Source organism: Populus nigra, chromosome 6, assembly GCF_951802175.1.
Source record: "Populus nigra chromosome 6, ddPopNigr1.1, whole genome shotgun sequence".
Taxonomy (NCBI): domain Eukaryota; kingdom Viridiplantae; phylum Streptophyta; class Magnoliopsida; order Malpighiales; family Salicaceae; genus Populus; species Populus nigra.
This window is the reverse complement of record NC_084857.1, coordinates 4,694,932-4,710,532: the sequence shown is the minus strand read 5'-3', so window position 1 is coordinate 4,710,532 and position 15,601 is coordinate 4,694,932. Positions and strand designations below refer to the sequence as shown.

General features: G+C 33.8%; 3 protein-coding genes across 4 annotated transcripts; 1 reads left to right on the top strand and 2 right to left on the bottom strand.

The window, feature by feature from the left end:
- Positions 1-1,364: 1,364 nt before the first annotated feature.
- LOC133695963 (protein LURP-one-related 14-like) lies at positions 1,365-2,631 on the bottom strand. The gene is made up of 3 exons (XM_062117951.1): positions 2,264-2,631; positions 1,871-2,092; positions 1,365-1,663 (listed from the first exon to the last, which is right to left on the bottom strand). Exons 1-3 carry the CDS (start codon positions 2,495-2,497, stop codon positions 1,532-1,534), a joined length of 588 nt encoding a protein of 195 aa, XP_061973935.1. The 5' UTR covers positions 2,498-2,631; the 3' UTR covers positions 1,365-1,531.
- Positions 2,632-4,243: 1,612 nt separating this feature from the next.
- On the top strand, positions 4,244-8,973 carry LOC133697902 (uncharacterized). Of its 2 annotated transcripts, XR_009842951.1 has the most exons (5): positions 4,244-4,855; positions 5,752-5,821; positions 5,903-5,992; positions 7,558-7,656; positions 8,740-8,973. XR_009842951.1 is itself a non-coding variant. In XM_062120728.1 (4 exons), the coding sequence occupies exons 1-3, from the start codon at positions 4,517-4,519 to the stop codon at positions 5,944-5,946; spliced, it is 453 nt and encodes a 150-aa protein (XP_061976712.1). In that variant the 5' UTR covers positions 4,244-4,516; the 3' UTR covers positions 5,947-5,992; positions 7,558-7,813. The 2 variants fall into 2 exon arrangements, 1 of the variants encoding a protein (XP_061976712.1); XM_062120728.1 differs by lacking the exon at positions 8,740-8,973 and having other exon boundaries at positions 7,558-7,813.
- Positions 8,974-9,050: 77 nt separating this feature from the next.
- On the bottom strand, positions 9,051-11,341 carry LOC133697901 (staphylococcal-like nuclease CAN2). Its single transcript, XM_062120727.1, has 9 exons — positions 10,949-11,341; positions 10,674-10,729; positions 10,472-10,586; positions 10,248-10,358; positions 9,957-10,144; positions 9,815-9,871; positions 9,570-9,729; positions 9,423-9,491; positions 9,051-9,344 (listed from the first exon to the last, which is right to left on the bottom strand). The coding sequence occupies exons 1-9, from the start codon at positions 11,099-11,101 to the stop codon at positions 9,231-9,233; spliced, it is 1,023 nt and encodes a 340-aa protein (XP_061976711.1). The 5' UTR covers positions 11,102-11,341; the 3' UTR covers positions 9,051-9,230.
- Between the last annotated feature and the right edge of the window lie 4,260 nt (positions 11,342-15,601).

Sequence of the window (15,601 nt, the reverse complement as noted above, 5' to 3'; positions counted from 1 at the left end):
AGAAATGCCATTCTGAATTGTAATTTGCAAGAGTGCTCGACTCGGAATCTTGAATACAAGAAAACTATATTTTTCAGCATATTGATAGTAGTATCTTTAGTTTTAGTTTTAGTTTAATGCATCAAATTGAAAATTAGTTTTGAATTTCGTTTGGTTTTTCGAAAATCATTTCTTGTTGTTTTATATGCTTTGAGATTAAAGTTTTTTTCTTCCTCTGATTATTTGGTTATTCTATCTTTAGAATTATTTTAATTGACGACTGAGCCCGTTTGATATTATAATAACAATTATTTTTTAAAGTATTTTTTTATGAAAATATATTGTAATAATATTTTTTTATTTTTTAAAATTTATTTTTCACATTAGACATCAAACAATATAAAAATTTAAAATAAAATAATTAAAATAAATAAATAAAATTACTTTTTATTCTCATAATTAAACTATGATATGCTATATCAAAGGAAGAAAATGATACAAAATCCATAGTACAAGGATTCAATCAATAATTTTTTTTTGACTCGTTGTGTCACATCATCTTTTCATTTCCATGTCATGCATATCACCTTGTTATTGAAATTACATTTTATTAAACATTAAAGTCAAACTTACCATTGCTTAAAATTTAAATTTGATTGCTAGAGTACATAATTGTTGGAAAATATTAAATGCTAACAGGGCCCACTGTAAGAATTTGTAATATACACACTCGCTAGTTACTGCATTACCAGCTCATTTAATGGATGTTTGCGCTTCTAATTTTAAGATTTCAGAGTAGTCGTAATAATTGAGAGGAAACTACAGTTTGGAGTTGCAGAGCTGGTAGCTAAAGTTTTAATTTTTGGTAGTATTGTTGTGATTATTTTTAAAATATTTTTTATATTAAAATATATTAAAATAATATTTTTTTATTTTTTAAAACCAGAGCTAGCTCGCATTTCCAAACATTATCTTGATATTTGAAGACAACACACGCATAAACCAAGGATGTTCTGTTAAAAAAAAATATATAAAAAAAACTCGAGAGGTAGAAAAAGTCACTACTGGGGCCAGCTTCGCTTGACGGCCACAGCCCACATAGCCCTCTCTGCTCCACTTATGGGCTTGTAAAATGGAGTGTGCATTTATAATGCCTATTTGCCAATCTTGCCATCGTTAGGCCTGCCTATAGACATAATGGGCTTTTTAATTTCAGACATAACAGATGAACCAGTTCTGAGGAAGAGAATCATGAAAGCTCATAATTAAGCAGCGGTCATGGAAGCAATGATTCGACAAGGAATTATTCAATCTCTGTGCTCCTTCTCTCACAGAAAGTGGCTGGCGTCTATGGATATTCCATTTATCTGATTTGAAAACAGCAATGGCCTAATGGGGATCTTTGGTTTATTAAAATTGCCGGGTTTATACACGAGTGGTGTTATCTTACAATAAAAGTGAAATAAATCACACACCAGGATTGCTAGGTTAACACCCGCACAGGTTTCACAAGGCGACAGTCGCAGAGGTGGTAAAGAAACGGACCGCCCGCTCAAGGGGTGTCATTCTCGTCAAGAATTACGAGCAACGCCACAACGAATGCATAATCAACCTCTGGATAAACTTTAACCTTGTATCTTTCCTTCCCCTTGCAGAAACTCTCAAGCGTGAAGTTATGCTTGACCTGTGAAATATTGTTACATTAATAAATCTCATTCTATCATCCAAAATCATCCATCTACACCCTTTTTTTAATGGAAAAGAAACGGAAAGAAAACGATGTTCTAGAACGTTGAACATTGGCGAAACAGATGTTGTTCCCATTTTCAAATCCGCAGGGTAAATTATTATAGAAATTAGCCATGGAAGCACAAAGGTTATCCATTGGTACCTCTGCAATGAGTCTACGGCCTTCATAAACTTTGAATGACAAAGAAGTATAAGATCCACTTATGTGAAAGTCAGGTTCTTTTTTCTTGGAGTTGTTGGTCAAGAAGACGTTGATCGCTTTTTTAATTTGGAGAGGATGGGATTGCTTTACAGTGAAAAGGACATTGCTGTCATCCGTGCTTTCACCTGCATGAGCCTTCCATTTATGCCATAGTGTAAGTACCTTGAAGAAACCAAAAAGGAAAAACACCAGATATACTTGGTCAGGTTCTTAAATAAACGCAATACCGAACACAACATAGATATACATACTGTAACAATTAATTACTTCCTGTGTTCCTCGAAACATTAAGAAGAATATATATGTTTTTTTTTTCTGGGGATTATCAATTACCTTTCCGCGGATCGTGAGGATAGGAAAACCAGCAGGATCACGCAAAACTCTTTTCAACTGGAAGTTCCAGACACCACCATCTACCTGGAGGAGGAGGTTTCCACTGAGATCAAATACTTCAAATTGTGCATTGGATAGTTTTTTAATCTTCTTCTTGACAATCAACTCCAGGGGGTATGGGGCGCAATAGCTTTCCCCAACCACACTAACAGGAGGAACCCCATAAACCGTCATTGAATTGCCTCAAAACCTACAGGAAACCAGCTAGCTAGAAGAAGACAATCAGATTTGTCGCCAGTTTTTACAGTTTAATTTGTGCCTGGGATTTTTTTTCCAAAAAACTGTTGGTGTAGTTTGGTTTGTTTCCTATTTTATAGTTGTCAGCATTATGTTCATCATATCTTTAACCATTGAAGATTTTAAGTAAACAATCTATAATAGGAAGGGTACAGGTGTTATGTGTGGACATAAGAGGGTGGTGGCAGCCATGTCAAACATGGCTGCTGTCAAACATGGCTGCAAGATTAGGCATGATAAGTTACCTAACCATTGAAAATAGTAGCTGTCATATTTGACTAAAGGAGAATGTCTCAGCTATAAATAGAGATGCTGAGAGAGAGACGAAGTGTAGAGAGAACAAGAGAGAAACACAGAGAAAGTTAGGGAAAGTTGAGTTGAGTAGAGAAGAATTTTCTCCTCCTCCTTGTTTTGTTGTTTGTATTGTTTCTAAGCATGATTAATACAAACCAGTAGCTCCGTAGAGTAAATAAGTTGTCGAACCACGTAAATTTGATGTGTTTTGATTATTTGAATGACCCAACAACAGGTAGATATATCATCCTTTTGGCCTGTAAATGGATTTTCTGCATTTCAAATGAGAATTATTGTCGCTAGGAGTTTCGAAATGAACGTTGGAGAGCGTTCTGCGCCATTAATATGTGTTTATTTTTATTCCTTTTCAGTCGGTCAGAAATTGTAACGGCTTCTTAGGACGTGGCCTGAATCCCGACGGCCTAATCATTATGGAAAAAACTTCTAGTTTGCATGGTAGATCGTAAGTTGATTTTTTCTCGTCTTGAATCTTACCAGATATTAGTCATGATAAATTGATAATCGAAAAAACTAGAATAGGAAGCCTGCAGGGCTTTATAATTGAGATATAGAGAGCATTTTCTTTTTTAGTTGTATATATCTCGAAAACAAACTATAAAATGGTCTTTCTGCTGTTTGCAATATTTGCATTTTGCAACAAAGAATTCAGAGACTTGTTCCGCAATCAGTACTCTGCATGCTGCAAGATCATGGAAAAAGCTGCAAGATATATTAATGTGATTGATTAATAAATATCTGTTTGGGATCGAAATTGAGTTGAACCGACTTGGAATTGCGTTGCTGGATTCCCCCCCTCGTTTTCTTGTATAGAGCATAAAATTAGAAGACAAATCCCGTTAATGGAGAAGAGAGACAAACTAGGGGAGATCATAGAAGAGGTTGCAAAGGTTTTATTATATATATATATATATATATATATATTTATTTATTTATTTATTTGGTTCAACAATTCAAAATCTTTAAATAATATTAAAAATACATCTCCACATTTATATAATGTGTCTTTGAACTTAATAAATTAAAGAATTCAATAAATTTTTTCAACCATTAAGCTTATCCCTTGGAATTGAAGTGATTGGAAAGTTAATACAGGAAGAAAAAAAAGCTAAGCTGGGAGAATTGACAAACCTTGAACACCTCCTCCAAATTTCATTTGTGTTAATTTCCCGAAGTGTTTGGAGGCTATATCCCCTGCTTCTTCTCCCTCGATCCCCTCAAATTCCAAGCACTTGAGGACTAATTGAAAGGTTAATCCAAAAAAAATATATTCACCCCCCCCTAACTACACTCTCATGTTAATTTCGTGTATCAAGTTTAATTTCAAAGATAGGGATTGGTAAATAGGATTTGCCATCTTTCAATGAGATCACAGTTTATTAGGGCAAATGGGGGTTAGGCCGTCAAACGAGAAAAGAGACAAAAACAGAAGCTCGCGGGACAAGGGTCTAAGGAATCCTCCTATGAAATCATCTTCATTATTCATTATCATGAATGTCAGATAAGAAAGCTGTTCAAAAAGCAGATAAGAAAGGGAAAAAAGAAAGAAAGAAAGGGCCCCTGAAATAAAAGAAACCAAAACCCAATAAAACTAAGAAGAAACCCCCAAAAAAAAAAAAAAACTGTTCTATCCTCTTCTCTTGTATGGGAAAGTCACTTCCTTCCACGGGCAAACTCCTGGAACTCTCCAAAATCGTCTCTTCACACAAACCAAGACACAAAAGATTCATCGTACCTGGTGTTCCATCGCGGCCGAGTGAGGTCCGGGTTGACTCGGAGCGATTGAAGGTGAAAAAGATGGAAGAAAGTTCTCTTATTTTGGATGGCCAAAAACGGGTGCCATTAGGCCAGGTTGTCTCTGATTGTGCTAAAAGATGGTTTGAAGATACACTAAAGGAAGCAAAGACTGGTGACATTTCCATGCAAGTTCTTGTGGGTCAGATGTATTTTAATGGCTATGGCGTCCCTAAAGATGTTGAAAAGGTTTAATCTGTTTTTTCTTTGAGCGCTTATTTTTTGGTTCTTTGTGTTGTTTTCGTTTCTGGGTTTTCCTTGTTTACTTTAATTTTATTGTTACTAGCGTTGTATTGTGTTCTGGGGTTGTAGGACACAGCCATTGATTTGCCATTTCAAGGTTTTTGTGAGTTGTAAATGAGAAAATATTGGATTTTGAATGTTATGCTGCCTTTGGTTTTAAACAAGGGAAAACACAATTCGGATCAGGTTGCTGGTATTTCTTTTCCATTTCACGTTTGTTTGTGTATATAACAATTGGGTTGTGCAGATTACACAGTATTCCGAGGCTTCTATGTTTGTTTGTTTGCCGAGGAAATTAGGAATGTGAACAGAAGTTAGAGCTTTAATATTTTATAGTCCCTATTGCTGTTGTTTATAGATTCTTCTCTTTGCAGTTAGCAGTCAGATTGGGGGATGGTAAATAAAATTTTGATTTTTGGGAGGTCACTAAAGCCTGATGGATATCAGAAATTTGCGTTTTAAATTGGGAATTAGAACTGTGAACTATGCTAGATTTTCTCAATTTAGATTAATCTCCTTCGTGGTTGATTTTTGAGTTTAGGGTTGGAAAACATCAATCATTCGTTTCTAACTGTTAGACAATGCCAAAGTTTTCATTGTTTCCTATTCAACACGAAAGAGAGTGTTTAGTTATGTATTTTCAGTGTGACAGTCTCATAGTATGTATAGGATAAAGGCTCTTCATTTCATTGCTAATCCTACATTCCTACCAGCGATTCTGAGCCTTCCATTTGTTAATTTATCTGCCCAGTCGTCTCAGTCGTCAGTTTTGTATTTCCTCTCTTTATCTTTTTGGTTGTGATTTTGCCATTCTAAATGGTCTATATAAAATCGTGTTTAAGGGAAGTGCTTGGATTAGTAGAGCTTCAAAACGTCGAGCTTCAGTATGGAAAGTAAGCAATAAACGTCCAGGTACATGCTCTCTCTCTTCTCAGTGGTATTCTAGGGAATGGCCCCGTTTGTCTTACTTGACTTTTATTTGGACTTCTTTAGGTTATAATGGAAGTGACTCAGATTCAGAGGATGACAGGAAATAAGATCAAACTTTTTTAGTTCTGGCAAAATCACAATTGAGAACACCTGGTGAATTTCTACCCTTGTTGCTGCTGATTTACTAAGTTCTTGTTTTTGATTGATTCTATTTCCATTTTCCCTCCATGCAGTGATAGAAACTCATCCTTGGTACAGGTTCACTTAAGAAAATTAACCATTACTGGATGCATAATAACAAGTTCTAAATTTTATGGCATGCTAAATAATGATGGGTCATGTTCAGCTTCAATGGAAGCTCTTGCCATGCAGCTGTTTTGTTCATTCCTGGGAAAGCGTGAGAAGCACTGTGTTTATTCCATTGTTGCTTTGAAAACCACAAATTAGTCGAAAAGTTCCTGAAGTAACGCCATAGTGTTTAGGATTAGGTGGTTTTAGGAGTAAATATCAACTGCTATGAAGTTGCCTTGAGGAATTAGGATAGCTACTGGACTGGTATATCGCCTTTAAAACCAGTGCCAGGAAACAAGACAGAACAGCTTCTACTCTATCACGTTTCCTAATCCTCCATCCACGCATTGGATACTATATTAAAAAAACTTTTCTTTCTATGAATACTTAAAGATGCCAACTGAATCTTAGAGTTTCCCCCTGACCCCTGCTATGATGATCTATCTCCATAATGTTTGCTTTATTTTCCCGAGTTCTTAATCTTAAGCTGAACTGTGAAACAGCTTTCCAGTATTCATTTTGACCTATTTTACTTCATTACGCCATTGTTTCATATCTGATATTATTTTCTACTGGCAAATAAAGACAAATAGAGATGATGCTGGGTAGATCCAGGAAAAGTGAGGAATTTCTGACTGTTGAATCTTTGCTCATTCATGAGGATAAGTAAATTTTGCTGACATTTGATTTATCTTAGATATATGAATGCATATTCAGGTCCCTATCAATCTATTCTTTACTGACTTGATGAACGTGGCTGTGATTACCTGACATAACTCCTTTTGAATTGCACCAACATTAATCATCTCAATGTTTTTGCATCTTCTTAATCACAAACCATCCTGTTACAGCCCTTGGCATTGTCCTTGGATAAAGTTTCTGTCTGTCTTTTTACATCATGCTGAATTGGCCCGCCTATCCATCACTAGTTTGTGGTGATTGTGAATTTCATCTTGTTATCAACAGTTTGTAGTGATTCTAAACAGTCAATGGTGTTTCCTAGAAGAATGGTTGAGAGAAGCTTTAATCACCCTTTAATATTAGCAAAAGAGAAATATAATTGCTGAGCATGCCGTTGTAAAACTTAAAGTGACAACCTGTTGAGAGCCCTTTACTCAACTGCTGAAATGGCTAGTTTGGGCTGTACATTGAACTCTAGTTTTTATGAGAATTTTATCAGTAAGCCATGAAATATGTTTGGGAGGGATTGAGCTGTACAATGCTTTAAGGTGGAAAGATTGGGAGGATAAACAAATGAAATATTGTTAGGTAGGAATGGCTGGCTGTTCAGGCTGATGGTCCGCCAGGAGAAGAAAATCGGAAACTGAAAAGATATAAAACTATTAGTGGTGGTTTGCATTTCATGAATGGATTTTAGCAAGTTGTGAAGAGCTTCCATACTAAATTGCGTTTATCGTTTTTTGCAGTGTCTTATTCGGCTGCATTGTCTCTTTGGAAGTCCAGATGCTGATGAAATCTTTTGCGTCATTTGATTCAGTTTTTTGTTTTGTATCACCCAACTCTAGGTATGTTTTCTCAGTTGCAATGGTGTTTTTGCATTTGAAATTTTGGGCTATGGTACGTTAATTTCCAGACTAGCTTTAGAAATAACTAGTATATTAACCCGCGCTTTGTAGTGGGTCAATATTATTTTTTTAAAAAAAAAATTAAAAGTTTAGAGAATGATTTTAGAGCGTTGGGTCTGACAATCATGCTAGACCTAAGAGCCGTGGATCTGGCATGAAACATGGGTGCCAGACCCAAGAAGCGTGGGTGCTAGACCCAAGGCACTTAGGTTTGGTAAAAAGGTCAAACGCAAGCTTCTTTTTTTTTTTTTTTTTTTGAGGCTAAAAGCATTATTGTATTGCACATGGAAATTGAAAAAACCTGAAATACTCTTTTCTAGCAGCCTATCATTTTTTGATCTTGAGGGCAAAGAAGTATTTTTACTGTTATGAATATTGTGAAAAATCAAGAAAGCCCTTGGTGAATAGTTCTAATTTTTGTTGACTCTAGGGATAAAAGAGTACTTTAACTGTGTTAGAAATTAAAAAAGATGCACATATTCCCAAACAATCTTCTAATGACCACTGAGCCTATGAAAAGATCCAAATACTTCTAAATTGAAGGCTTAAATTTAAGTCGCTAAAGGGTAAAAGAGTAAGGTTTGGGAGCCATGCTGACCCAAGCTACTTTGGTTTGGAAGTTATGTCAGACTCAAGCAAATAACAAATAAAAAGATGACAACTATGCAGTTTAGTTGTTAAGAGAGATAAAAGAAAAAAAAAACACAAATAATTGATCACTGACAACAATTTAACTATAACATGTATACACATGTCGTACCATGTAGAAAAAGGTATAACCGGGTATCTCATGAGATGGTAAATAATTAAGTTTGGCTACCCGGAGGTGTCTCTCGCATGCACTAGTAATTGTTATATTAAAAAATAAAAATACAACATGATAATATTAAAATGCCCCTCCAAATTACATATCCATGTAATTTTACTAACGCAGTTCATAATAATAATCTCCACGCCATTTAACTTTCTAGCTTTCTTTATAATTTCACTCTCTCTTGTACTCCTTACTTTTACCACGAGCAGTTTAGCAGGACGTGGAAATGAAGAGGATGCTCTAAAGGTCTCGCTTGGAAACATCTTCGATTATGTATTTATTTGGAAAAAGTTTTGCACGTTTTGTTAACTTGTAAATCCTTGTCGTTGGGTACATGGTCCTTGGGGCGTGGACAAAGACAGGAATAATGCATTTGTAAACTGTTCCTCTGATATTTTCTCTTACCCATACGCAATGATTATCAAACATTCATGGTTTTTGCATCTAGGTGCGGAGATTATAGCTTAGCACGCACGATATTTCCCTGCTTTTAGCCTCAAGTTTACTGGCTTCAATGGCATTTTCAATCCAACTCTAAATTACAAAAACTTTAGTATTAAGTATAAATTTGGGCATAATTTTCAGACACCTTCTAAGCTGATACAGGGTACAACTTATGGGTTAATGTATCCCGGTCTGGGTTATGCCTGCTTACGTGGTCGATGCAGACAAAAACAAAAGGTCACTTTGTCTGGACGGGTTAATTAGGTCCGTGCTGTCTGCCTTCACGTCTGTCCTTTCTCCATTCCCATGGCATCTCGGGGTTTGATGAAGCCCATAACCCTACACGCTTTGCTCGAGCCTCCTTTTCCCACTAATAAGATGCATACAATAATTAAGACTGCGAAGAGGTTTATAGTGCGGGAGTTTGCAAAGAACAATGGTTACTTACTGTTTCTAGTTCCCGGCGTTTATCATATGCAGTATAATGCCATGCAAGACCCTTCTTGAGCATTACTTCCTGTGACACAGATTTTAGAAAATTCGTACGCTACTAATAAATCATATAAAGATCAATTCAAGAAAATGGGGGCACCACCTGTACAAACATTCCATTGCAATATATATCACCTACACAGCGGCGATAACGATCTTCTCCATAGACAAAGACTCTCAAACACTTGCCCTGAACAAGATTAGCTAGCTCCTCTTTCGCCTCTTTCCCATATGGCATTGAACTCTCAGGTGCATCTATGCCCCTGCATTTTTTCCAGTCGAAAGTCATTAACCTCTGCAATACATAAGCCTAATTAGGGACCGAATCCTACAAGGAGCAGATGTCACCTTAATCGAATGCGATACTTTCGAGCAAGAATCTCCTCATTTTGAACATTAATCACCCTGCGCAAACGAATTATTTGAAACGAATTTGTCACCCCGAGGATTAATTTAACAAAATTTATACAAGGGAAATCAGATAACCAACCGATATCCTGCTTCAACAATTTTTTTTTGAAGTGCATCTGCCTTCCCATAGTTCCTCTCCGCACGAGCTTTTGATCTTTGAACAGCGGCCATATGAACTTCCCCTGGAACAGAAGATGACTCCCTGGTGTCGGTCGTGCTAACATAAACTGTTATGGTATCTCCATCAGCTACAGCTTTTGGATCCACCTGGGTTAATTAATTCAAATGGTTTTATCACATCAAACCAACTCAAACTAACTAGATTGTAAATAAATTTAAAGTTTGATCAAGGGTTATTGCAATAATTAACTGGTAAAGTTTGCATCTCGAACTTGACCCCTTGAGGCAATGATGTTGGTCCCCCAGCAGAAACTTGAGCAAGAGTATGCGGAAGTTGGAGACCGTAGAAAGCCAATAAACCCTTTAAGGAAAAACAGGAACGATCATTTTGCATTAAACCTACCCCGATGTAGTGAGCATTCTGCACTCCAACAAGTCTAATGCTGAAATTGGTTTTCAGTTGGTAGTTAGTACCTCAACATCTGCCTTTTGGTGTCTCTTCAAGGTCTGAATAACAAGCCTAGCAACTTCTTCGGGTGTTTCTGGTGGGGGTTTTGCTTCTTTCCATGCCTCCAACAACTTTCTATACCTTTTAAAGTCCAAAATTCAGATAAACTATATATCACTACATGCTTGTAACTTTACAGAGAATTAAAGATTGCTTTATAATTATTACCAATTAGCTTGAGCCTTCTTGGACGAGACCACATGCTTATCAAGTCCTTCTGGGACCTTAAGAAAACAAAAAAACAGAAGACACTCAACTCTGAAGATCATGAAATTATGCTAAACCATAACATGATAAATAAATAAAAACATAAACTCAAAAAAGTTCCATGATCAGTCAGATTGACTATGACCAAGAATTTAATTGTACCATAAGCAGAGTCAAACATTGCCAGAAACAGCCAAAAAATGAGAAAAGTTTAAAATCAGAGCAAGAAAGAATACTTGGGAGGTGATTTCAAAGTGAAACAAATCAAGGGAAAGAGCCGAAACACCAACTGTTGCGGCTGATACACCGTCGGGTCCCAATGAATCAGAGTCCCCAGCTGTTGTTGGTTCGCAGCAATGCCCATAGAGGAACCTCAAAGCATTTCCCATTTTCAATTTAAGATTTGTTTTCTATAAAAAGAAGCTTAATTTATCAACAAAGTGAAGGTTTGAAACAAAGAAAAAGCTCTCCTTCAACTTTTTCGTTGAGAAGGAAGGAGAGGGGAAGGAGAAATATTTAGGCGAGGGAGTCGTAGATTTATGGGCAGGAATCTTGAGCGAGTAATTAACGAATAGGAAGGAAGAAGAACACGTAGCAGTATTTGATTTGTTAACGGGACAAGATAATGTAAAGTGGAGGTGAGGAACTTTTACAAGCAACGCTGAAACCATGCACTCCTAGGAGACGTTACTTCAATTTCTCTCAATAAAAAAAACCTCTAGTCTATTTGGTTCCTAATCTATATACTCATTATCTATGGAGTCCCAAACTTATTAATTTTATCAATTTGATCCCGAACATTTGAAAACAAATTCTCAGTCAAGTCCTTTTATTAATGTTCATAAAAAAAACTCTCATCATTTTTATTTCAAATTGATATCGTTTCAATATATAAATTATTCTTTTAGACAAAAATTGTCAATGTTCATTAATTGTTCTATAAATTTTTATTCAAATCAATACATTTTTGGTGCGGAAATAGATTTTAAATATTAAAAAAAAATAAAGAAGGATTCAATTGAGAAATATATGAGATTTTAGGATTTTATTAAAAGAAATTTATAGATTTGGGATGCCACTAGAATGAGTATATTTAGATTTGAGTCTAAAATTAGGATTTTTTTATATAAAATAAAAATAAAAATCAAGCGCTTGATCTCCAACATTTCAGTGTTTCTTTGCATATATATGGTACTAAAAATTACGTCGGATGCCACCGCAAACGTTGCGGACCGGATATTTGACGGGGAATAAATGGGAGCGGGCATTTTCTTCCGCTACTTGAGAAGCCGTTACATGGCAGTGCAAAATTCGGTGTCAGCTTCTTCTTCTTCTTCTTTTTAATAACTGCTATTTTTTATAGCTCACAAAAGGTATTTTTTTTTACTAGACTTCAATATTATTTTTTGGTCCGAGGGACGTGATAAATAAAATAAAAATAAATTATTATAGAAATAATCATTATAGGAATAATTAATATAATTAGATTGATTTTTCAAAATATGAAGGTTAATCTAGAAGTATATAAAATAGATATGAACATTGACAACTTCAAATATTATATATTGTGATAGTTTTCGGGGGGTTTTTTCCTTTTAATTTGACTCTAACTTTCATTTTTATTATCCATGTGTCATGAAAATTGAAATGTACTTGTATTTTTCTTTGTGTAGTAATGAAATAATATTGTTTTTTTAAAAAAAAGATACTTGGTGTGTTATTAAATTAAAAAGTAATTTATTAATGAAAAAAATAAAAAGACAATTAAATTATTATTAAAGAAAAATGAAAGAACTTAGGATGAAATTCCCTCTAAAAGATATTAAGATATTTCTTATTTCTTACAGTTGATTTTAAAATTACTCTATGGAAGGGCATTTCAGAGAAAAATAATAAAAGGAAATGTTGAAGAACATGTTAAAATAGAGGGAATTAGAACCTTGATTTTAGAACTTGGTAATGCTAGGAGAAATTGTCCAATGTACAAATATAAAACTAACTATAAATTAAATTAATATACCGATAAATTAAAACACACAATCCATTTGTTGATCGTGTTTAACACGTGTCAGTTATTTTTTAATATAGATAATAATTTATATACATACAAATATTTAATTATCTCATGACCCCACACATGATATTTACAATAAAACCACATGAAAATAATGGAAAGATTCCTATATGCGTCTTGTTTTTATTAAAATTCAAAGATAATTTTGTATTTTAATTGTTTTAATAAGAAAAAGATAGAGAAACTCCTCAACACATGCATATTCCCCTTCACAAGGGTATAATTATATATTCACTGTTTATTTAAAAAAATAAAAAAAATCTCCAACTTAAAGGTTAAAATTTTATATTTTGAAAGTCAAATCAATATCTATGTTATAGTTCAAGAAACTTGAATGACCCATTTTATCCCCAATAATTATTTTAATATCAAATGTCTTCCATGTAAAAAATAATCTCACTCCAATTACATGCTTAGAATTTTTTTTTAATAGAATAATTTTATCATTATAGTGTTGCAATCCATGATATGACACCGAGCTATTTTAGTTTTTGTTGTAATATATATGCACAAATCCATAGTCTGCGGTCCAAACACATTATCATCTGCAATGCCTTGCACCGACCCATTTGGTTGCATAATTAAGTACCGTTGTTGTAAGTAAGCTACGCTCGTTGACGAACGACGACGACGCTTTATCTAAAATATATATGAAATATATTTATTTATTTATTCTTTCCAAATTTTTTTTAGAATAAAATATTGAATTGGCTTGCGCAGATGCATGAACCTTTTGTTTTCTGCAGAAGAGAAAAGGGGGCATTTTGAATTTGGCACCCCTTAGTTTATCTAAAATTCAAATTTCTTGAATTAAAATGAATTAACGAAATAAATTTAATCTAAAAAATATTAACATCAGCTTTTTCTTAGTGCAGATAATTTTATTGTTTTGTCAGTGTATGTATAACTACTATTTACATATATGTCATCAATTGCTAGTTGTTTATTATTTATGTTCGTCATGGTTAGCTATGATTAACAATTGACATTGATCGAACAATTTTAAAACTTTTATTAAAAATTATAATAGTATGGCTCATTTTTTATTAATTTATAATGGTTTAGATTCATTTTCATATCTATGGTATAACTAATGTTGTCAAAATTACAAGTTGATTTATAAAATTATATAATTTTATGAGTTAATATGTATATAACATATAAAATTAAGTTAAAAACTCGAAATCAGTTAAATTCACTCAAAATCAATCAAACTTAATACAATCTGATAGATTTCACGAGTTAAAAAAAAGAGAAAAAAATGAAGTAATTAACTGACTCCCCCAGCTCCAAGTCCCCTTCGCGGCTTTGCCATCTCTCAAGAATCTTAACCCTAGCACCAGCAGCTAGTTCCACTCTCTCTATCTCTCTCAAAACACCTTTTTTTTTTTCTTTAATTCGTCTGCGGGTCTGCCTCTGATTGTCTTCTTCTTTTGTGCTCTATGTTATTGTTCTTACACTTCTTGTTATAGATTGTCTCATTCTCCTTCTTTGTTAGCCGAACTCGTTTCATTCCAAGAATATTAATTAATCTAAGAATCTTTTTCAATTCTTTTCAAGACAGAATGGCACCAAAACTGTTGCCAAATTACTAACTTTGTAGTACAAACTAGGTAATGGACTCAAGAAAGGCATCCCGTAAAGTGGGTTTAAAGTTTAAACTTTAAAGAATAGATTTGTAGGAAATTGTTTTAACAAAGAATAAAGGATTGAAAGGCATCTTGCAAAACTTGTACAATCTGATAATCTGATAATTAAGGGCTCGGTATTCAAAATGCATAATGTGTTGTAAATTCAACTGTTTAGTATTCTGTGTAAAATTAGATGACACAGAGGACCATTTTGTTATGCTTGTATGACTACTTTTATGATTTCTAATGCTAGATTTGTTATTTTGGATTCACTGATCTTTTTCCTTTGTCATTCATCGTTGAAAATTCTTGATTTCAAATGCAGGAACCTAACTGTTAAGCACAGCAATTGGTGAAAAAGCTATTTGCAGCGTGAAGAGATTGAATTGGTATATTTATTTAAATTGACATATTCCTCTGTTTTTGCTGGTAAATATATAGAATAAAATAACATGCTTGAATCTTGGAGTAATTAATGTTAAATTGCAATCATGTTCTATGATTAATTCATGAGTAATGAAGTTAAGGGTCTGCAAACTCTGCACATGATTTTTATTAATTCTATTATGAATATGCACCTACGCTTTCCAAGGTATTTTGTGAGTATCATTCATGATGTTAGAAACTTGGAAGATAAAAGGAGTGACCTTGATACTCCTATAGATGCTTGTTCTAAGTCACCATCACTACATCCTGCAAGATGGTTATTTGAGAAGATGTTGTTTGATGTGCCTGCTGATAAACCCTGCATTCACTTCCTTGTCTATGTCATAGTTTGAGCCTTCTTCAAAATTGAAAATCATGAATTCCATGTTTGCATAATCGGACGATGATGCTAGTTTTGGTTACCGAAGTAGAGTTTGTGGTTAGTGTAATGGGCTTGTGTCTAATTAACTAAAGCAGTCAGATGGTGATAATTGAAGCATATAAAAAATTATATTATATTTTTAAGATATTTAAACTAGGTATTAATTATTTAAATTATATATTTTAAGATGTTTGAATTTTTTATTATTTATTTTACTTTTATTTTAATTGGGTTATATTATTTTATTTTTTATTGTTATATTATTATTTACTACATGACTAGAATTGTCAATATATAATTAATTAAAATATTTTATTTATAATTTTACGATTTAATTTTACAATCCGAATTTATATTATATATTTTATATCATGTT